This window comes from Aulonocara stuartgranti, assembly GCF_965226115.1.
Source record: "Aulonocara stuartgranti genome assembly, chromosome: 15".
Lineage (NCBI taxonomy): Eukaryota > Metazoa > Chordata > Actinopteri > Cichliformes > Cichlidae > Aulonocara > Aulonocara stuartgranti.
Window position 1 is genome coordinate 17,551,861 of NC_138951.1, and position 22,485 is coordinate 17,574,345.

The window sequence follows — 22,485 nt, forward strand, 5'->3', positions numbered from 1 at the left end:
GCAATAACCAGTCAAAATGTAAAACATGTAACAGGCATATTATTTAAAGTATATTTTGCTTATAAAGGATAGGTGCTTACACACATTGGTGCTGCTGCCTGTCTTGAACAATCTTGCATAAGGGATTTTAAATTTCACAAGTCCTTTCTCTGAGATAAATAAAGGTTAACAAAATAAATAAATATATCTTCAAATTTTTACCGTCTTGTGGTGGAAACCCTCTGGAACAGCGTTTAGATTCTCATCTCTGTTAAATCCTCAAAGTGCATGTAATCATCTTTTCCATCACATGAGAGATAGATTACAGTAGGTCACTAAACTAGCTGGGTTTCCCAGCCAGTCTGAGAATTTGAACCTGCAGTAAACATTCAGGTAACCACAGCTCCCTGAACATAAACCTTGGTTGGACTTTAATCGCGGCGTCACAGAGAATGTACCCTGTATTTCACTCTGAATATGAGCTGGGGGTGAATTTGAAGCAGGATTAGTGGCCCAAACGCTCACCACAATGTCAGCAAGACGGGCAATATGCATTTCTAATCCAAAACTGAAAAATCTTTGGAGCAAACAGTAGACTGTCTTTCAGGAAGAGGAGCATGAAAGCCAATTTTTGTCAATGCATTTTATTTATTTATTTTTTTGTATTTCCATGGATACGTTTATGATATTATATGTATTGATTATCCATCATTGATACAGAAGAGCAACTTTAGAAAAGCATTGTCACTTCCCTTCGCAATCTTTAGAATTTGTCTGGTTGAGTGTGTTAAAATGTGAGTACTATGATAAATTTCTCTACTCTTGCCCGCTGAACTTTGACATAAGTCAAAATGCGCGATCACTATTGTTTCAGCAATAAATGATCAATACTAGGAGGAATATTGTGAATGAAGCCTAGTAAGCATTTCTTCCTTTGCAGTATACTGTCTTCTGATCAGTTTCTAACCATATAGACATGTTATTTCTATTTTACTGCTAGTGGAAGGTGTATGTATATGTGTATATATATATATATATATATATATATATATATATATATATATATATATATATATATATATATATATATATATGTATATATATATATATATATATATGTATATGTGTGTGTGTGTATATATATGTTCTGAGTTGGATCTGACAATATATGAATCACAGCTTTTTTTTAATCTCTCTCCCTTCTCTGTGTATTTTTACTTCTAGCTGTACTGACAGTGGATCACTCTGTGGTGGACCTGGAGACCATTGAAGCGCTGTATGAAAATGTACGCATTTAGGCACGTAATTGTGTGAGACAATTGTGTACAACGATGAACCTTTAATTTAGAAGTTGCTATCAATTTGGCAGAGAGCACTGCCAGAGGAGCTGGAGAGGATCAGGAAACACTACGAGACGTCAGAAGAAGAGGATGTTAAGCTGCTGGACAAACCTGAGCAGTGAGTGCCTCAGCAGATGTTTAGAGAGCACAGCAGTAATTGATTGTATTTGTGAACTAAATAGACAAATACCAGACCTTCTGATTTGACAGTTCTAACAGGGATGGGTAATGTCATTGCATTGTGGACTCTCAGTGTTTATGTGATTGTGCTCCAGGTTCCTGTATGAACTATCTCAGATTCCAGACTTCGCAGGCAGAGCTCGCTGTGTCATCTTCCAGTCAGCCTTCATCGATGGGATCACCTCAATTCAACGCAAGCTCAACACTGTCTTCCATGTCTGTAAGGTGAGCTAAGCACGTGACATTCATTGAAGGTGGCCAGTAAATAATGTGACATGGAGTGGCGTGAACCCCAGTCTTGAAAAAAACTGTTGATTATCTAGGCTCTGCTGGAGAGCGACAGTGTCAGCAAGGTGATGGGACTGGTGTTGGCTCTTGGGAACCACATGAATGGAGGAAGCAGGATTAGAGGTCAGGCTGACGGCTTTGGCCTGGAAATCCTTCCAAAACTCAAAGATGTAAAGAGCAGGGTAAGGCCTTGATACCTACGGAGTCACTGTGGCTCTTTTGCCTGCCTTTCAGAACAGAGCACAGGAAGTGTGCCAAGTGTTTGGCCTGAGATTGTAATCTAACACGAGGATGAGGGAAAGTAGGTGTGAAATACATCATAATAAAGAACCTGCAGTGGTATAGGTGGAGGGGAAAGTAGAATAGTCAGACTTGATTCGATAAAGTGCCGTTATTATCGTCTATCACAGTGATAAGTGTGATAAGGATTTGGCTTCAAAAGCCAGTGAAATCAGGGTGTGTGAAAAACAATACTTATTACTGAAAGAAATTTAAATTAAGAGTAATAGAAATTTGTTTGTTGCATTTACTGAAACCCCAACTCCTGATACCTTTTAAAAAGGTGTGCTCTGTTGCCATATTTGTGTATGTGTTCAGATAAAGCATCTGTTCCTGGGAGAATATTTGGTATTGTACTTAAAAGAACAGAACAAAGAAGAAGATTTGAACTCATAAGCTTAACCTCAGCAGCATCTGCCAATGACAAAACTAGAATGTGTAGCTTGAGACCAAACTCTAGGTAAAAGAGTCCATTACATTCATCGTTCATCCAGCTTTCATGTTGTCCTTCCATTTCTTCTCAGGACAATCGCATCAGCCTGGTGGATTACGTGGTGTCATATTACTTGCACAATGTGGACAAGGTACTTTAAAAAAAATATGCAATTGAAAAAATAAATGTAGTAGCCTAAATGAGCACTCAAAGCACACCACACACACATTCATACAGTGCTAAGGGTTCAGTATCTTGCCCATGGGTGCTTCAGCATGCATGACCTTCCAGCTGGTGGATGACCTCCTCTATCTCCTGAGCCACAGCTGCCCTTATTGTAGATTAGCATGCTTAAAATGGAACTACCTTCATAGAAATTGATGTGTTTGTGTTGTATTCTTATGAAAATTGGCTATATTAGACAATAAAACACAGGTTTGGACTCGTCCTTCAGCTGGGAATCACCTAACTCAGCATCACACACACTGCATCCACAGATGTAATGCATTTCTAAAATGTTTTCACCTTCCAGAATGCAGGCACAGAGAAGAGTATGTTCCCTCTTCCTGAACCGCAGGACATCTTCCTGGCAGCGCAGGTCAAGTTTGTTGACCTCGACAGAGATCTGAGACATCTTGGACGAGATCTGACAAGTACGTGACGTTACCATACCATCTCCTGTTCTCTGAGTTTTTGAAAAGAAGAATAACAAACAGACTCAGTCCCCTTTTCTCAGTTAATATTATTAGATGGTTGCACACATTCCAGACAGATGGCAAGCTTCCATGTGACTGGGGTGACCAGGAGTATTCTCAACTTGTGGTCATTTTGTTGTGTGCTTTTGTTTGAAAAAATCAGCCAGTGTAACTCTGTCAGTGTGATTTTCTGATACTTTCCAGAGGTTCCCACAGACCAAACTTTGGCTCAGTCTGGCATCGTTTTTCCACAGACATCCCCCTCCCACCTTCACTACCCTGGTTTCCCATCACTGGCCCCAGCCATTGAGTAGCTGTTTATACTTAAGGCCAACGGCTTTCCTCTGTGAGCAAACTCATGTTAGTGAAAGCTCAAGAACAAAAGACTTCCTCTTGTCTTTCTAATCCTTTTTTGCGTGTTCTTTTCACTGCCTAAGTGTGCGCATATGACGCCATTCAGCCTGCCGCTCAGTTAAAAGTCATTCTGAGGACAATGCTTACTGTGCATGAGTATGATTATGAGTGAGTTCATTGTTGTGTCCCTACGTATGCATGTGATTTTGCATGCATTTTGTTGAATGCGTGTTTATGTGCATGTATTCTGAGACTAGCAGGAGTCTTGCTGCTGATACTGGCCTGGCGCCTTTCAGATCCAGCTTCTAATCCTTAGCCCATCAGATCTCCCATCGTTGTTGCTTTGTGCCCCTGTCGCCAGTGCAGGGAGACCGTAGCTTCCCACTTATGTAATCTCCAGACCCCTAGTATCTCTGGTATCTTTGCAGAAATGCACGGATCCTTAACCTGTATCACCTGGGCTCCAGTGTGGCCCCCAGATGTGTGCCACAGATAGCTTTCTTTACCTCTCAACACAGCTTTGTCTTATCGCACTGTCTACCCAAACCACCGTGCAATCTGGTTTGCCTGTCGCAGGTTCCTTTTGTTCTGCCTGTTTGAACTGCCCTCATGCCTGGTTTGAGGCTTTGCTTTTGTCATTCGTCACTCTCCCTCTGTTTTCTGTTTGGCTGGTATGAAATCTTTCTGTTTGTTGTGGTTAAACTTCTCTTAAGTCATCCATGTTGAGACTATATTGCATTTACATGGGTTATTCATTGGGAAGTTCATTCAAATTATTAATAAAGCTAACTAGCTATGCAGATTTGGATTTATATCTGTAGTTGGGTTTTTAAAACTACACATTGTGTACCCTTCTTGGGCCTTAAATTTTCTTGTGTCTGTTACAGTGGCAATAAAAGTAGTTTATTGAGCCACAGAGTTGCAAAAGGGTTTTTTTTTGTTTAGTTGTTTTTTATTGTATATCAGTCATGGTTTCAGCCATGCTAGCAGTCTGTGTCTGTGCTGGTCCATGCTATTTCACCTACAGGTAGATGCATATATTTTTGCACAAGCATTCATGGTCCTAAGTGATTTCTCGACTCTGGTGATTTCTTGGTTTTCCTTAATAACAACTCAAAACTGTCCGATTTGTTATTGCTGAATTTGGTACACCTTTTTATATTCTCCACACAGTTTATTATATCAAATTACAATTTTTTTATTTTTTTAGTTTTGGCTTAGTGCTTATATACTTGTATATGCCATGCACACAGTGATCAAGAGCTATCCATGATGTTTCACATGATACAACCACTGCCTGTGAGGGGGAAAAGAATATTCCCGGACTGGTTGCTGTAGGTTGCTGGCAGTTGTTTTGTGAAATCTGTCATAAAGAGGCTGCTGCACCAACAAATGCATGTGCCACTTTTATTTTGAAAGTAAATGTTCTCGGTTTCCACTTTTCACAGTTTCACTGCTGCTTGGAGAGCTGGTGAGTGTTTGAAGGTAAATTGCAAACTCTGGGCAACCAATCACGGCAGATGTCTGCTCGGGTTTTCTTCCTGTGAAATAGGAGTTTTTCCTTCCCACTGTTGCCAATTGCCTGCTCCTAGAGGGTCATTTGATTGTAGGCATTTTTTTCTATATTACTGTAGGGTCTTTACTTTACAATATAAAAGCTGATGTTCTAATGTGGTGTGATACTTTTTAAAATCCCTATAAACCTTGAGCGGACAAACAATAGAAATTAAACTCTTTAAATAATAAATACATTTTTTTTAAAAAGACGGAGACTCTACAGTACGCAGCGGTAGCATCTCTTCCACAATGTAGCCTGCAATAATGTTTTTAAGCTCACCTTCAGACGCTTTCTGTGCTGCTGAAGTAAAATCACCTTTTGCCTGCTTAGCAGGAGTTGCCGCGGTGTTATCCATGGATGATGAACAAGAATCACTCAGAAGTGTTCGTCTATGCTCTCGTGTCAGGCGCTTCAGTAGATTACTCCTGCTATTAACAGCGGCCGATAGTTTTTTCTCCCCAGGACATAGCTTACATATTACTGTAATATTCTTGTCTGCTTGTTTCAGAAAAGTGAAGAGATGGGAATATTTCCATTTCATAAAGCAGCCACTCGCTTCAGCCGAGTCCGACATCTTCCGCTTTAGAATACAACTATGCAGCAAACTGGTGGGAAATGACGTACAGCTGCACTACAGCGATGTTAAAGCGGCAGAATTTACTTTTACGTTTAGAAGATAAATTATTGAAATTAAATAATGATATTCAGCGAGTTTAATTATTTTACAATGTAATGCAAGTACATTGTAAGTAACTGTAATTAAAATACCTAAAAATGAACAGTATTTAGTTACTCTACTTTTTCAGTGGAAAAGTAATTTAATTACAGTAACGCGTTACTTAGTAACGCATTACACCCAACACTGCTAGCAACCAAAACTATCTAAAGAAGGTTTTTGCCTCGGACAGGAAATACACACTCAGTGAAACGTGTTGCCAGAAGGTCACTGACTGGTCTGTGGGTCTTTTTTACTGGGTCTTTAGCAAACAATTTCCAGGCTAGTGCCATCAGCCTCCAGCAACCACTTGCCAACCGGTCAAGGATTTTCCGCTCATTACCAGTAGTCTGTGTGACTGTGGCTATATTCACCAGTGACTTGTCCAGAATTGTGGAGAAAAGATAAAATCATGTGGTTAGTAGTCATGTGTTTGCAAAACTTCAATACATCTAGCACTAAGTATTCACAAAGCTGTAGGTGTAGCTACTAGTGTTGTCTTGTTTTGTGAGCAATGGCAGTGGAGCCATCACTTTAAGACCTTAGCTCAAATAAATAAGAAAAAAGGAAGGATAAAACAAGGACAATGTTCAAATTTCATATTTGCTTGTCTTGTTCCAAAGTAAAGAACACTGTTAAAAATGTCACTTGAACCAGTCCTATATAAACTACCCCCCTACAGAAGTAATGGTGTAATTTGAGAGATGAATAATTCTAGCATATCATCACAAAATACTGTCAACCTCCTTAAGAAAGCATTTATCCCTCACTATGAATCAAAATCATTGTTTCAGTGCAGTTTGTGTAATTGCAGTCTCACATTTGAAGTCAGCTATATTTACATGAAGGTCCATAACTCTCTTCAGTCTGAAATAAGCAAACGTCTGTCAGGCCCAAAAGGCAGACAGAAGAAAGAAAGGCTCCCCACACAATGCAAAGAGAGGGAGATACGTGCCTCTACAGTTTACACAAACCCGAATGAAAACAGTATTCTTTTGTAATCTTATCTGAAAGATGTTGATCGAGCATCGGGGTGGGGGTGGGGTTGGTTCAGCCTATATTATGACTGGCTCCACAGACTGGCTCCTGTGATCCACTGATTGGACACAGCAACGTGGAGCCGCAGACTGGAAGGGGAAAAGGGAGAGAGAGAGGAGCAGTCGCCATCTCTGGACGAATCTCAACTAGTGATATCTGAAGAGGAAGCGGCGTAGATAACCTCACGCTGGGGTACAGGTGGACCTAGTTCAACCCAGAGCTCGTCCTTCTCTATGTGAATCTGCACGTCTGACAGAGACCTTATAAAGAAAAGACATGACACTTGAAGAATCCTTCATTTAAATCTGTGGGAGAATTGAGCAATAGCCGAGGTTGTTGTAGATGTTGGGGTAAAAAAGGCATTTTATCAGATTTAACTGCTGGTTCTATAAATCCATTTTATGTCTTTGTAAAGTATTCTGTTATTGATTATTGACCATGTCAAATAATTGTAGCACTGAGAATTTTCTTACATACAGCTAAAACAGTAATGACACAAAATGAGGTGGAAAAGTCAATGAAGTCATATAATTATACATAAATGAAGAACCCCGGAGAACCCTATTGAAAGGTCTTAATTACTTATTTTGTAGTATTAAAAACATCATTAAAACTGACAAAACCCAATACTAGCTTTACAATACTGCCAATTCAGACGAGTGTGTCCAATATTTAAACTTGGAAACAAATAAACAAATATAGGATAGTTTTTTAAGGCAGAAATTACAAATCTGGAATGCATCTGAGCATCTTCTGGTTTCAGACAAAAGATGGTGGCATAAAGGTCACCTTTAAACGTGTTTGTTGTCTTATTCTCTTCTTATGGTTATTTTAAACAAGCCGTAAATTGTTACAAAGAGAAGAAGAAAGAAATGTTCTTCATAGCTTCAATCTTCTCCAGGCTCTTATCTGAAATTTTGTCTAAATATTGAAAGTGTAATGCTTCCTGAATTTTGTCATCATTGTGTTCTTTTCAGGGTGCGAGAAAGACGTACAGAAGGTTTGCTCTGACTCTCCTGAAGAATACCTGCAGCCATTTAAAGACAAGATGGAGGCTTTTGTGCTCAGTGGTGAGGAGTTACCATTCATTTAATGTGTTATGTAAAAACATCAATGAGATACAGTCATATTAAAAAAAGAGTGCGCCCACAGTGCTTCCACAGGAACTAAGAGGGTATTTAGCAGCCAGATACAGCGAATAAAATATGGTTGATTAATTGATCCCTATAAAAGTCGAGGTTCTGGTAGTTTCCTCGACTGGGTCATTCAGGCGTGTTGACACAATGCTATAATCTTCCCAGGGTTGGGCAAAACCCAAGACCTCTGGAACAAAGTGGAGATGTTTGGTCACAATGCACAGTGCAGCATGTGGCAGAAAGCAAAGACAGCACAAACAGCAGTCACATCAGCTATAACTCTGTAACTTCTGTCGGTGCTGTGCTTTTTTGGAAATCGAATTTCCCAGAGGAACCCACCCGAGGGATTAATAAAGTTCTATCTAATCTAATCTAATCTAATCTAATCTAAGAGAAAACGAGACACATTCATATAAACAAATGCCCACAAGGCTCAATCAACAGAAACAGTGTTGTAAAGAAGTGTGGGCCAGAATTCCTCTATATGACTTTATCATTAAGAGAATGAGACCTGTAGTTACTGTTGCTAAAGGTGGTGCTACAAGCTATTGAATTATGGAGTCTACTTAGTTTTTGTTTCCCATGACATTTTTTGTAATGATTATTCCAGCAAGGAAATTAAATGTTGCGCACATCTTTTGAAATATGATTGAGAAGTACGGTCACATACACGCTGAATATTTGACATTATGAGCTCAGTTTTAAAAGCGTTAAAATCTTTTGAAAGACAGATTTTTGTTGTTTTGAATATCCTCCAAGCTCCGTGCAGCTTCTACTGCAATTAACATGTGCTTGCACTTAAAAAACTGACTGCTCTTCTTCACATTCTTAATTATCCTCAATTATTTCCCCATAACCCCTACTCATGAGCAGATTATTAGATAGCCATACTGTCGACAGACATGTAAAAGTCCCCCCAGCCCTCATAGAAAAGCAAGAGTCATTGCTTCAAAGAGATATCTTTGTACCTGTTTTCTGTTTGCTGTTGATTCTTTTTTTTTTTTAAAGTAATTTGTCATTCAATCAAGACATGTCTTTCCTTGCCTCTTATAAATGTAGTCTTTGTGTCTTTAGTAGCCTGAAAATTACCAATGGAGTGTCTTTGGTATTTGTATGTGAGGGAGACAGAATGAATTCAGAGTACAGCCTAGACACTCAGATAGGGATCAGACAGATTTGGCAATGGCTGAGACACACAGGCACTGGGCCTTCTATGGAGCTCTTTCACTGCAAAAAAAGTTAACTCTTATGAGCTGAGGAATTCCATGTTGTGTAAAATGTTTATAGTGACCCATTTCACGTTTGAGTATTCAGTGAATACTTAATAATTCTTCTTGTGAGCGTCATCTTTTTTCCTCTCCACCCAGTAACAAAGGTATCACAATCAAGCTTCAAAATCAGTGTCTTTAAGAGAGCCGCCTATTCAGATCATCATCTTTTGTCTATTGTCTCCCATTTGTTTTATTTGTTCTAAAACTACACCAGACAATTGGACTGCATGCAGGATCTTTTTCCAAGACTTTATCTTTTGTTCTAAGATTTGAAGTTTATCCTCCTGCATTCTCTTCCTCTTAGATAAATATAGATGTGAATTAAACCACAAGAGTTTAAAAAAAGTCTTCAAACAAGAACTGGAATTTGGGTTTTATGAGAGGGTGTGTCTTTATTTACAAATTTCATTAGTGGGTAATTTCTGTAGCTTTTTAAAATTGATTTTTTTTTATTGTTCTGGGTCTGAAGGAGACTTCCAAAACATTACAGAGAGACAGACACAGATAACAAGTAGCCTACCTGTTATTTGACATAATGGCATAATAGCAAGAATGGCTCCATTGACTGCATAATTGGTGTTTTAAGACCAAATGGTTGTCTGGCTCCATTAGACAAGGTCATCATCATACAAGAGGATCTTATTGTGTAACTATGAATAATTAGATTCACAGACTTTCCATAAAGTTTAAAATTAATCTGTTTTTTTTTTTTTTTTGGAAAGTCTTGCAAAAACTAAACTTTTTACCGGCACACTTTTTTAACAGCACGAAAAGAGCACGCTGAAGCTTCTTATCAGATGATGACTGTACGAAAAAGGTAGGAAAATTAAGTTGTTCATTCATGTGCAGCATGCAGGTCTCTATCTGAATTTGGCTCCTAGAGCTATTTGCAGTTCATCCATTCATAATATTGTGTCTATTTTTATCACTTTCCCATTTTCCCTCCCTTTTTTTCTTTTTATTATCTTGCAACTCTTTTTTTTTTTTTGCCATTTTAGTTATTCCCGTTGTTTTCCATTTCTTTTAGCTACGTTGTGACTCTTTGTTATCATATCTCTTTTTGTCTTTTTTTCATGTCTATAAATATTTTCGTAGTAACAGGCCAAACATCATACCAACTAAATGGTAAAAGTCTGTTAAAGTTATAGAAGTGTAATAACAGGTATTACTGAAACAAAGTGCTGAGGAGGACAAAGCAGAGGACCTGGGTTATGTTTTTAGATGAGAGGAGACACAAACACTAAGATAAAATAAAATTTTGATCTTGATTTTTTTAAATACTTGTTTTCAGTTTCGAGGACTTGATCCTGTACTTTGGGGTAATGCCTAAGACGGGGGAGACGGAGGTGACAGCTGGCTATTTCTTCATGCTCTGGTTTGAGTTTTCTGCCGACTTCAAGACCAGGTGGAAAAGGGAGAACAAGAATATCTCTAAAGAGAGGTAAGTAATAGCTGTGTGTGTGTATGTGTGTGTGTCACCCTTTGTAAACAGGTTCACAAAAACCACCTCAAGGGGAATCACTAAATTAAAAACTAAAGAAATATAATCCTCTAATAAAGACCTTACCGATACCCTGTGTGGGAAAACAATGTGTTTGTCTTCACTTAATTATTGCAACATAAGAATGAAACATAACAATTATATCTAATATTAGAAAACTGTTATGAATCCTTTTAGCTCTTTATTAGTCTTTTTTAACATTTAACCAATCCAACATTAATCTGACACAAAAGGCAAATATCTCTCAGTGACATCAGTAAAGGTGATATTGTTTATATATTAGCTGGCATCAGTGTTTATCCAACGTATAGGTGCATCTGTAACTGCTGGCTTAAAGAGTATTTTGCACATTTCTATTTCTCTACTTTACGTTTTGCTGCATATTTATAGAATAGCTTGGCCTCATTGTGGTTCTCTGGAGTGTTTTCATTTACTAAATGCTTCACTTTGCAGGTTAAAAGAGGCTCAGCAGTCAGTGAAGAGGATTACCGGAGAGAAGAAGGTGGAGACGAGAAAGACCAACCCCAGCAGCCTGGTAAGACTGGAATCAGTTGATTTACTGAGGAAGCAAAAAGATTTGCCTTAGATGACATTTGTGGAATTAGGCCTTAAATGTGAAAAACAGATCAACTCATACCAACTCAGGAATTCTCTTGCAAAGTTACTTTTTTAGCATTGCTGCTTTTATCAACTTAATAGAAAATCTTTTTGGAAATTTCTTCTTTTCTCAGTCCAGTCTAAATTTGCTCCCAACAGAAAGAGCGACTGCGTCAGAAAGAAGCCAGCATATCTTCAACTTAAAGAAACCAAAAAAAATTGTTTATATCCAAATCATTCTAACCACCGGATTATGTCCTCACAAAGCTGGATCCAACAGGATGTGAGCAAGGGTACCAAACATGCATGGTCCTTGAAAAATGTAGTTTATTTATTTACTTGTATTTACTTGTATTTGTTAAGTGGAAGATTTATATTATAACCATATTATAACTTGTCGTCTAACATATATTTAAGTTTTAAATATTAAAAAAAATCTTCTGTGCAATATTTAGACATAAGTAACAGCTTCAACTGTGTATAGACAGATACATTTTTGCATCAAATCTAAACTGTAAAATCAAATCTTTTACAATATTTTTCCACAAATAAAATCATTGCTCATAGAAAACTGTGATGCAATAGCTTGAATGCAGTTTTATTTACAAGTGCCATTACAATGAATGATACACAAATTATGCACAGCCATGAAATCAAGTGGCTTTTAGCAGTGCATGTATAAAAGTGTATGTCTCTAAAACCTTCAGCTCCATGTCCCACACAGTGGAAACAATGCAACCTCTGAAGTCATCTTATATTTTTGCACATCCATTAGCTTGTTGGGTTTTTTTTGTTTGTTTGTTTGTTTGGACAAATTTTGTCACTGGACTGCCGCAAACCAGCCTGCACCTCAACGGTTCGCATTGGCCTAAAACTTCCTGTCTGCAAGTGCATGTGCCAACACATCCAAGTCTGTTTACACTCACAAAACTGCAAGCGGCGACTGATAATTGGCAGATGTTTGGTCATTGTGTGGTAAAGTTGTATTTGCAGGTCAAATTATCACCTTATACAGAACGTGACACATGAATCTCCCACTTAGCAGTGTGTACTGTCTTTTAGCAGATTTAGTGGTCAACTGTCTCTCCCCCCAAGCATGTTCCTCACTTTTCTATTCCAACTTATGCGCCTTTTAAGCAAAATAGACTCTCCCTTCTATATTTTTCACAGAAGACAATATTACTGGCCAGCATGTTTTAGTTTGTGGCTAATCCATATCGATAGTAGTGCAGCGGCACAGCTTTACGCGCTGGACTCGTTTCCTCTTAGTGCTGGGCGTCTGTCCCGGACAGAGGAGGGTGTATGTGACGGTGCTGAAGGCTTTGGGTTTGCAGGCCGAACAGGAGCGAAAGGCGTTTCCGTCCTGGTACTTGTTCCGCGGGATGTAAAAGGAGTTGCACTGTCCGTAGCAAAACCTGTTAATGATGGTGCGGCGAAGGCAGCCCTCCTCCTCTATGGTCTGCTTGAGCGGCTGTGTCTTACACCAGTCCAGCCGCAGGTATCTACGCTCAGTGACGTGCAGCGCTTCCTGGCTGGACTCCGGCACTTCGTATGTTGAGGTTACTGGCCCCGTTGCGCGAGAAATTAATCCAATAAGAGGGGGCTGTACACACGTCGACGATTCATTCGGGCTGTGTTTGTTTGGCTGTGGAAACGCGCTTTGAAAGCTCTGAGCTTTCGTATTATTCAGCGGGGTGAGTAGCAGTGCCAAAACGACTGCAAAGCTCTGCACTGAATGTGTCTGCATCGTTGAACCTGAAAGGAAAACGGAACAAAAGTTAAGTCCTCGATGGAAAGGAATTTACGCACAACTTTTACGCACACATAAAGCACCATAGAAGCAAGCAGTGGATAATTTTATACACAAGTTATATATATATTATACACATTTCAGAACCAATATCTGTTAAGTGGAGTTACCTGTTTTTTTGGGTTTTTTTTTTTTTTTAAACTCCTAGCGTGAAAACAATTATCCAGTCAGCATGCGTGTCTTCTAGAGGTCCGCCGTCCTCAGTTGTGGTTTTATGGATTACACAGTGAGGAGATATCCAATTTTGAGTTTCTCCAGAACACGCCCCCAAACCCATATCCACTCCATCCTGCCTGTCTGTGAATGCAAATCAAAATCCTCTTCCAAACTTTGTTGATGCAGATAAACAGTTTATTTGATTTAACAGAACACAACCATTTAGACAAGATGAAGCAACCCAGTGAATAAATACTGAACATGCTATAGTGAAGTATTGCACCATCATCCTTTGAATGGCAAAGTAAGACTTTTACCAGAATTACTGGCAAGTATTTGATTGGAAATAGAAATACACTTCTTACACAAGACACCAAAGTAATTCGTCACATACAAAATGAATTTGTATTAATAAACCAATCTCTGTACATCCAAGAAAAACTTTGATATAACATTCGTTCAGATCAATATATATTTATACAAAGTATTGTTATGATAGAGGGATAGATATACTGTACACTGTCAGATCAGTATTTACCAGCATATATTCTATTATTTTGGGGTTGATTTAGGGTTAATTCTCTGGCAATGTGGTAGTGTGTTACATCTCTTAAAAATAAGAAAAGAAGCAAACAGTTGGTATAAATGAACTGAGATCTCCTTTTCCCCCTATAAAGAGCCCAGATCTTCAGTGTTTTAATAAATACAGTATGACAGATATCATGGCAGGCTGATCTTTTTTCATTCCTATATCTCACTTGTGAGTATTTCTGCTAAGAGACAGAGTTGTTTCAGGGAAAACCTATTTTATTGCCAAGGCAAGATTTCAAACTACCAACCAAAAATAGCTTTTCAATCTTTAAAAAAAGAAAAGAACAAGGTCCATTGTAATTGCTGTTTGCAAAGCTCTGAGATCAAGAAATAAACATTTTTTTAAAACCAAAAGACAACTTGACAGATCCCATGTTTTTGCAATACAATCAAACAAAGCATTTACAAAACACACACAAAGACCCACTGACTGTTAACCAAAATGCTTAAATTATTAAAACCTTTTATCTGACAGTATGTTGTAATATTGCAGTGGGTATTGCAGGAGTTTAGGTTGTGGATTTGCTGGCAGTGGGGACAGAAGGTCCGTCTTCCTCCTCTTCCTCTGAGAAGTGAGGAACTGATTTTTTGGCAACGACATTGTCCAACCTCTGGCCCAATAAATATGGGTTGACACTCTGTGGACACAAGCATAAAACTGTTTGTACACAAACTTATAAACATGTCTATAAGTTGCATGCATCTGATTAAATTCAACAGAAATTCAAAGTGTGACTCTTGGCTTAACTCCCACCAGGGGTTAAACTCAGTGCAGAGTGCTCAGTTTTGTGATTTCTCAGACACAATCCCACACAGGAAAAGCAAAAAGACAACCAAGAAATAGTATACCCGTTTTCTTCTCTTTGGTCCACCCTTCAGTTTTTGGTACAAAAGTTCCTTGTTCTGAAAACAAAAGAATAAAAAAGCAGATTTCAGATCTAAAATCATGTATTCATTTGTTACGCTCAACAAATTGTTTGAATGCTCCTTTTAGGGAATAAAAACAGTGTTCTCAGTGGGTAACTTCCTCAGACCAGACATATCAGAGGACAAACTGGGAAATGGATCCATGCTAATTACAAGAAACTTTTATCTGATCTTTCAAATAACAGAAGTCTTGACTTTTTGTTTCTGCGGTTAGAAATGCAGCAGAACCCCAGAATCCACAAGTATGAGTACTGTTGCAATGTTGCCATCTCCGATGGCAAAAAATGGCTTATATAAGCCTCTTTTGGCAAACAGCTGACACTGATGGCCTTTTTCTGACCTTGGAAAATTGACATGAACCTCAAATGGTAAAAAAGCAAATATGGTCCAAATACCTCAAATTAATTAGAAGCCATGTTTGGCAGGTAAGATGATGCAGTTGGCAATCTGTAGTCTGTACTTTACCTTAAAGTGGCCCATGTGGTTAATAGTGAATAACACCCAAATATGTGAAGCAATATGGAAAAAGCTGACTGAGAATTCCAGCTGCGCACAAAGAAATGCCAAGTGATGATTCAATCAAGAGGGCTTTCCATTATTTCCAATCTTTGTTATTTTAACGTAACTGTCTGCAGTATCTACCAAAACTAAAACTGGGAAAATATTTGATTTTGCAAGTTTGCACCTTACAAAGAAATGAATAGCTTCTCGTTTTTATGGTAGTTTGATTTTAATGCATCCAACCTGGCCCGTGGAGATGTGGATTGCGATCGATTAATGATTGCTTGAAAACCTCGAGGGGTTTCTCTGTATTGTTGTACCATCTTGACCTTACAATATAAAGCACCTTGAGGCAACTGTTGTTGTGATTTGCTCCTGATCATGATGACTCTGATGTTCCAAATGCACATTTATTTGATCTCCTGCTGAAAAATATTTATGCAGTATTACTACTTTGTTGCTTTACTCTCTTTCATTTCATTATGAGGTAAATCTTTCTGTGTTCTGGACTTCTTCTGGCTATCAAATAATCTGAGACTCTGGGCAGTAGAATAAATTAAAATCAATAAATCAAAATAAACCAAGTAATTAGTCCATAATTAAATTAATCGATTCCTGAGGTCCTGTTTTGTACTCACCCACTTTGCCAGGGCAGGGTAATCATGTTCTGGGTCAAACAGGTGCTGGTGTTTTTGAAACTCTCTGCTGAACTCAGCTGTGTCAGGAGCATTTTCCAAACATCCATCTGCTGCTGTGTATGCAATAAATAGGTAGCAGAGAGGGAGTCACTTTTTTCTGTTCATTAGGCAAGCCATGTGTGTTCTGGAAAAGGCTAGCAGTGAATCAGAAAGCGATTAATGCACTTATTTATGTCATTACTTCCTTAAAGGCCAAAAAGAAGATGGAAAAACTATGCATATTCTTAAAAACAGCATTAATAGCAACATTTTCCATTAGCCCCATAAAAGGCCTGTGTTGATTCTGCAGAAATGAGTGTTTTTTTAAAAATACTCTGCACAGGGGAAGAATTCCTACCTGTCTTTCCCAGGGGACAGGGGTTTGGTGGGTCTGGGTAGCTGTGGTCATCACTGAAATCTTTGGGAACATTGTCCCCTGTGAGCTCTGCCACAATGTTGGGGATGTTTCCATAGGGGCCTAGATGCTGCAGTCCCTCATGGGCACCACCTGGTGGGGAAATCAGACACTACAGTCTCCACAAAATCATAAATGCAGCGTTACATGTCTTCCAAGTCCAAATAGCTTTGTTTACCAGGGGGGCAGCACAGAACTGTGGTCCCCCTTCCTTTCATGATCCAAATCTTTCGTACATTTTTGATTGCTTTTGAATGAATAACTGAGCTGTCATCACGATAGCAGGCAAGGAACTGTTCATATAATGTTGTATTATCAACTCTTGTATTATTCTAGGGTCTATACCTTACACAATAAAGTGCCTTGAGGGAACAGTTGTTGTGATTTGGCACCATATAAATAAAACTGAATTGAACTGAATAAGATTGTTAATAAAAATCTATGATGTGCCTGTAAGTCTGCACAGTTTGAAATCTCCACACATTTTAAACATTTATTTCTCAACATACGGTAGTCTTTATCGCATCATCTTGCTCAGCGTCTGCTACACAGAATGAAGCATACAGGATCAAGATTAGCCTCTTAACTTGCTTGCAGCCTAATACTGTTCTTAGTCTTTTTAGTACTCAACTATATCAGAGGTCAGAGGTCAAGGCAAACCATAATAACTGTAAATGTGATTATACTGATAACTGTGAGCAATTATAAACATAAAGCAAGTTTACAATTAACCTTATATGATATTATGGCCATTTTTTGTTAGTGTTCTTTTAATGTCATCAGAAAGAAAAGACTGATGGTTTTGCAGATTGTTTTTTAATTGTGCTAAGTTGTGGTGGGTTATTTCATAGACACAGAGTCACATCTGACACCACTTTACTGCCTTAAACAACTACTGATAGCTAAACCATTCATAGACTCGTCTCTCTTTTTGTTAACAGCTCACTGAGTGCGTGTCCTCTCCCTCTCCACTTCTTCCTTCTTGTCCATTAGCTACCACTTTGATAGAATAAATTAGCTGTAGAGTATGGTGTGGACTAAACCACTTGGCTTCATTTGTAAAGGGTGAAAAACTGCAAATAAAAACAAACTTTTAATTTTAGGCTTTGCAAGGATCCCTCCTGCCACTTTTCCAGCTATGATGGCCCTAATGTTTATATCCGTTGGGTTTAAGCATTCAGTATTTTTCTGGTCTCAAGGGGATATGAAAATCTGTTACCCATTTTACCCATCCATAAGTCAATATTTCAGGTTATCTGAAAATTTCAAGATTTCCTCAAGTTTAGATTTTATTAGATTTTATCCACAAGATGAAAATTTGAAGAAAAAAATAAAAAATACAGAGTTAAGACAGATGAAGTGGTGGGGAATATTGCCTCCAATATTCTTAAACTAGAAGATCCTTCATAAATCTCTATAACATACCCTGTATGCTCTGAGGCCCAACAATGTTGGTAGCCTGGTGTGCAGGATACTCCACCCTGGGCCGAGCAATGCCGAGCTGCTCCATGACACCGTGCAGGAGGCGCTGGATGTCGGCCTCAGACACCTGGTCAGCCGTACGGGGACTGCGGGCTGGAGCTCTGCCGAGCTGTAGGCACAGCAGGAGGCTGAGTAACGATAACCGCACCGCCGAGCCCATTTTCGTTATCTACAGGGAGAAACACACACACACACACACACACACACACACACAGTAGCTCACAGATGTTTATTCGTGTGCAAACACGGATGAATTTCCTGTTATAAACATATACGCAATTATTTGTGGATAAAGATCCATAATACGACAAAATCGCCTGAATTGAATGTCATTGTGGGCAAAACAAACAAAAACAAGGCATCATGTGGTCCGTAAAATGAATAAATCTTTGATGCGCCACTTACTCTGTAAACAGAGTCATTAAGGCCGTTGTGAAAAGCCTATAAATAGCTCCCCATCAACCAAAAACGGCTTCACTTATAATGAAACTCAATATAAACATGTAATTACATAGATTTTTATTTATTGTTGTTACAAAGGAATCGCGAAGGATCAAAAATCAGATTTCTGCATTTTCCCCTTACCTTGTTTGCGTTTAAGGAGGGAGACCTGCTGAGGGAGACCTCCGTCAAGTCGTCCACAAAGAAAACGCACATTTCCGGATCTTCAAAATAAAGCTTTACAAACGCGGAGGAACAAAAAGCCAAACACAGATTTTCGTCTAAATTCACTCTGTCCCAAGTTGATTCACCAGCGTTCTGCGCATTATTCGTTTATGGGCAGCGTTTGGTGAAAATTTTTTATTTTCCGTCTCGTTTTGTTTTGAAGAGTTGATTTCTGATGTCTTCATACGTGTACATTTTACAACCTTGCATCCGTCTCGTTTCACGGTTCAGATGCAGTTGCCAGGAAACAGCAAATCCACTTTTCCCATTGGCTATGACAAAGTGGCATTTACTCTTCGGGAGCGCTACACTGACGCTACAAATCCGAGCCCAAATGCATTTTTCCCCATTTAGTAGTGGCTACTCCGTTTTCCATGTTCTTATATTTCAGAATAATTTCTTTTTTAACAATAAAGAAAGGAAATGGGACTCCTCAAAACTGGGTTTGGCTATAATACACAGAAAATTTAATAAAATTGACTTTAGGAAAGGAGAGAGACTAAAAATATATCTTTATTTAATGAAAAATGTATGGGAAAGCCGTACATACATTGTTCAGTCTCTTGTTACATAAATACAGTTAAAAAAACAACTAAAACAAATCATAAAACATAGCTCCCCCCCCCCAAACCACTCTTGTCAACCTCCTGGTTGATCAGAGGTCTTGACTTTAGGGAAACAAGCATGAATTATAGTGACGAGCGTCTTCTCCAAAGCATGAGCTTTAGTTTTCCTGCAGGAGAGCCATCGACACCTCTGGTGAACCTGATGATGATCCATATGTAAAGCACAGAGGCACATTGAACAAATACACAGCAGACAGTGCGCATTTGGCCAAAGCCGATAAGCACCATGGTTTATTCTACAGTTAACATTTGCTTTACTTGAAGCGGCTCCTTGAAACCAAATGCTGAAACCAAGTAGCATCAACTCTAAGCCTTAGCTCTCTAATTTGTCACTGATGTTAGAGTGAACACTGAAGTTAAATTTATAAACCTTTACCGTTTACCTTTTTAGACCATCTTGTGGCATCTTGTTTAACTTTTTTTCAGCTGCAATGACATCATCCAACAAAGCTGCTGCAGGCCTGAAGCTTTGATCTAGAAACGGTTTTTAGATTAGACTGCACAAATAAAATATTTTCACACATTCCAGTCTGATTCTTTCGCCATATAATTACCTGCTGAAGGCATGTAGGTCCTGAACAAAAGGATGTTGGGGAAAGAATCCAGGCCAAGGCTTCTCCTCAGCGTTGGTCTGTCTCCTGATGTGGACCCGTGGCTCTGCTCTGGTGGCCTGAGCTTCGACCCTCCCTGAATCAAGGGCACCGTCTTTACAGAGCGCATTCCTGCATGTGTTTGAGAAATTTAAGCTCGAGAATTCAAATAGTAAAAACTGGTTAAACATAATTTGAACGGAGTGATTTGCTCAGTAACTTCTGTGGTCTTTTTACCTTTGAAACTGTGCCGCTTTTTACTTCTACTTTTGGAGCCAACATCTTTCACAAAATGGAAGTTCATCAGATATTCCATACTATCGATTACAGTTTTGGGAATCACACCTATTGTCATACAGATTAAAACATTGCATATAAAGCATTGCATATAAAGCCACTTGAATTTTTTTTATCAACACCAAATAACTGGTCTTTTACCAAATAAATGAGGATTTTCAATGAAGGTGCGCAGAACAAGAACTCTGAGCTCAAGCCGTCCTTCAGACATCTCTGTCGTGTTTGGTGGGGGTAATAGACATGGAGCGAAGACTATAGCCAGGTTGGAGCTGGTCATCAAGTTCTCGCTGCATCTGACAGCAGTACATACAGTGAAAAAAAACAATATCAGGTCTCCTGAACTATCATGTTGTTTCCATCTGAAGCACACAACCTGGGGCAGAACCAGCTTTGACAGAAACACTTGTTTCCTAGACAAAAATGACTTTAAATCGGCACTTTGTGTATGCGACTAATTTCTGCTAACGTTTAATTAAAAAAAAAAATCCTTTCATACCGCTGGGAAACTTTTGCCAAGTAGTCGAACATGTAATGCAGACAGGAGGCGTTTCTTGCAGGAAGGAGACAGGACAGCAGCTGGAGGGCTGCCATCCTGTCCTGTAGGTTGGGCAGAGACTGAGCTTTGAGCATAGCTGCATGAAGCTCCGAGGGAAACAGCGGCTCTGGCAGCTCCCTGCAAAACTGTTTGATCAGAGTGGCCACATCATAGGGGAGGGCAGTGGACAGACAACTCTCTCCTCGATTCAGTTTGGCCTAAACCAGACACAACAAGAGCAAAAAAAAAAAAAAAAAAAAAAAGAGCATATCTGCATGTAGTGTTGTTGTAGTAGTTTGTCTAGCTATAACCAGATTAAACTGTTTAATAGATATAATTAACATTAGAAACACCCATTCAGTTTCAACAAACATCCTTTTTGAAGGATTCGTAAAACTATTTTATTTGCCTGCATTTGTACCCTACAAACATGTGGCAACTACTGCAAATGTAGAAGTGTAGGTGACAGGTCAGTAAAGTGACTTAAACCACTAGATGGCACTATTGCTCCAGAAAATATTGTGGAACTAAGACTTAAAACAAACAAACATTGAGACTCTTACCCTGAGAGTCTTAATACGAGCAAGACAGCCTGGTTTTCTGAAAAGGCCCACAGTCCCACCACGCTCCAGAAGGAAAGAACAAGCGTCCACCAAAAAGCTGGGACACAAATTATTAAGCAAAGTTTTAGAAGTGTTCCTCCCAAGTTACATTTAATGATTTCCCTTTCCCACTCACCAAGGTACAAGCCCAAATTCAGGAATGTAACACCTGGGCAAATTTTCCAGAGGAACACCAAAGATCTTTGAACCGCTGATCATCAGTCTCTCCCTTTTCTTCTCAAGACTCTTGATAGAGATCCCATAAAGGACTTGAAGGTGGAACCGAATGACATTGCTGTCTGTAAGCTTCATGATTTGACCGGAAGCAAAGAAAAACCTAAGCACATTAACGGCCTTTCACCGTGGTACCACAATCTCTGCAAACTCAGTAATGAGTAAAGGAGGTGGGCTTTATTATTCTAATCCGTATCACCTGCCACACAGGAAGTGAGCGCTGAAGGGAAAGTGATGCATTCAGGAGTGGTGTAAAACGTGAGTCACTTTAGATTGCTATTGAAACACTTTTACAGTAATTCTTTTTTTCCGGAAGTGGGTGTTTCAGTTTCACAACATCTTTATATCAGCAGTGTTTCAGCAGTATTTCCCCACATGTACGACAAACATTTGTAGAAGTGCAGAAGACTGTAAAGTTGTAGCCAAATACTGTTTGAGATCTTTCAGTATTGATCGCAGTGATACTAATAAATGCTAGTGTGAATGCACTTGTTTGAACATACTTGAGTGCCAGCTCCCAAATCTAGAACTGATTAAATGCATTTTTACTGAAAACATACCAGCACTGGGGCCGATAAAGTCATCACCACAAAATTACTGCCTAAATGTTGGAACCGCTGACATCAGTGGCTGTGCAAGACATTTATGATTATTCACAGATGTAGCCTACAAATTCCTCATTCCCAGAATTTTCTTTTGCTGGAAATTATACCACCTTATACTACATAATGTGGGTTTGGCTCTTAAAAGGCCAGTAGCTTAACAGAAGCAGCATACTGATGGCGTTGTAGCCAAGATGTTATTTAGTTGGTGGGTTGTGGGAGTGCAATTAACAAAAAAAGTGATTCGAAAGCATTAATGTTTGTCGTTAAAGGGTTCAAACTCCCACTATCATCTTTCTGAAGTATGCTGCAATTAGACTGAAGCTTTTTAGGGCCCGAGCACTGAGAGTGCGAAGGCCCTATTGTATCTGCTCCGTTTCTTCTTCTTCTTCTTCTTCTTCTTCTTCTTC

The 22,485-nt window shown here is 39.0% G+C and overlaps 4 protein-coding genes across 10 annotated transcripts in view; 1 reads left to right on the forward strand and 3 right to left on the reverse strand.

Annotated features, from left to right (window-relative positions):
* The window catches only part of fmn1 (formin 1), a 29,234-nt gene extending 17,333 nt beyond the window's left edge, over positions 1–11,901 (forward strand). For all 4 annotated transcript variants that reach the window (XM_082506635.1, XM_082506636.1, XM_082506637.1 and 1 more), the window contains 11 exons: positions 1,204–1,265; positions 1,349–1,437; positions 1,595–1,724; positions 1,823–1,969; positions 2,591–2,650; positions 3,032–3,152; positions 7,837–7,929; positions 10,032–10,083; positions 10,558–10,707; positions 11,221–11,302; positions 11,524–11,901. In XM_082506635.1, coding sequence (XP_082362761.1) covers positions 1,204–1,265; positions 1,349–1,437; positions 1,595–1,724; positions 1,823–1,969; positions 2,591–2,650; positions 3,032–3,152; positions 7,837–7,929; positions 10,032–10,083; positions 10,558–10,707; positions 11,221–11,302; positions 11,524–11,568 — 1,031 coding nt within the window. In that variant the 3' untranslated portion in view covers positions 11,569–11,901. The remainder of the gene's footprint in view (positions 1–1,203; positions 1,266–1,348; positions 1,438–1,594; positions 1,725–1,822; positions 1,970–2,590; positions 2,651–3,031; positions 3,153–7,836; positions 7,930–10,031; positions 10,084–10,557; positions 10,708–11,220; positions 11,303–11,523) is intronic.
* An 11-nt stretch (positions 11,902–11,912) lies between these two features.
* On the reverse strand, positions 11,913–13,442 carry LOC309689937 (gremlin-1-like). The gene is made up of 2 exons (XM_082506646.1): positions 13,285–13,442; positions 11,913–13,119 (listed from the first exon to the last, which is right to left on the reverse strand). The coding sequence occupies exon 2, from the start codon at positions 13,109–13,111 to the stop codon at positions 12,572–12,574; it is 540 nt and encodes a 179-aa protein (XP_082362772.1). The 5' UTR covers positions 13,112–13,119; positions 13,285–13,442; the 3' UTR covers positions 11,913–12,571.
* A 43-nt stretch (positions 13,443–13,485) lies between these two features.
* Positions 13,486–18,607, reverse strand: scg5 (secretogranin V). 2 transcript variants are annotated; one of them, XM_082506643.1, is made up of 6 exons: positions 18,509–18,607; positions 17,867–18,092; positions 16,385–16,534; positions 15,988–16,097; positions 14,771–14,824; positions 13,486–14,559 (listed from the first exon to the last, which is right to left on the reverse strand). In XM_082506643.1, exons 1-6 carry the CDS (start codon positions 18,578–18,580, stop codon positions 14,431–14,433), a joined length of 741 nt encoding a protein of 246 aa, XP_082362769.1. In that variant the 5' UTR covers positions 18,581–18,607; the 3' UTR covers positions 13,486–14,430. The 2 variants fall into 2 exon arrangements, with proteins under 2 accessions (XP_082362769.1, XP_082362768.1); XM_082506642.1 differs by having other exon boundaries at positions 13,487–14,559; positions 15,988–16,100.
* Positions 18,608–19,084: 477 nt separating this feature from the next.
* LOC309689934 (inactive Rho GTPase-activating protein 11B-like) lies at positions 19,085–21,670 on the reverse strand. 3 transcript variants are annotated; one of them, XM_082506641.1, is made up of 8 exons: positions 21,376–21,670; positions 21,201–21,297; positions 20,599–20,783; positions 20,244–20,395; positions 20,043–20,150; positions 19,770–19,937; positions 19,599–19,689; positions 19,085–19,354 (listed from the first exon to the last, which is right to left on the reverse strand). In XM_082506641.1, the coding sequence occupies exons 1-8, from the start codon at positions 21,549–21,551 to the stop codon at positions 19,279–19,281; spliced, it is 1,053 nt and encodes a 350-aa protein (XP_082362767.1). In that variant the 5' UTR covers positions 21,552–21,670; the 3' UTR covers positions 19,085–19,278. The 3 variants fall into 3 exon arrangements, with proteins under 3 accessions (XP_082362767.1, XP_082362765.1, XP_082362766.1); XM_082506639.1 differs by having other exon boundaries at positions 20,599–20,855; XM_082506640.1 differs by having other exon boundaries at positions 19,308–19,354; positions 19,592–19,689; positions 20,599–20,855.
* Between the last annotated feature and the right edge of the window lie 815 nt (positions 21,671–22,485).

Bases quoted from the DNA above. Each gene is read 5' to 3' on its own strand.
- LOC309689934 (XM_082506639.1), bottom strand. From the start codon at position 21,551: ATGAAGCTTACAGACAGCAATGTCATTCGGTTCCACCTTCAAGTCCTT. The intron at 21,298-21,375 runs GTGAGTGGGAAA...TTTGTGTCCCAG, and splicing joins GAATTTGGGCTTGTACCTTG to CTTTTTGGTGGACGCTTGTT. The intron at 19,938-20,042 runs GTAAAAAGACCA...AAACACATGCAG, and splicing joins AAAGCGGCACAGTTTCAAAG to GAATGCGCTCTGTAAAGACG.
- scg5 (XM_082506642.1), bottom strand. From the start codon at position 18,580: ATGTGCGTTTTCTTTGTGGACGACTTGACGGAGGTCTCCCTCAGCAGG. The intron at 18,093-18,508 runs GTAAGGGGAAAA...TTCTCCCTGTAG, and splicing joins CCTCCTTAAACGCAAACAAG to ATAACGAAAATGGGCTCGGC. The intron at 14,560-14,770 runs GTATACTATTTC...TTGTGTCCACAG, and splicing joins GACCAAAGAGAAGAAAACGG to AGTGTCAACCCATATTTATT.
- LOC309689937 (XM_082506646.1), bottom strand. From the start codon at position 13,111: ATGCAGACACATTCAGTGCAGAGCTTTGCAGTCGTTTTGGCACTGCTA.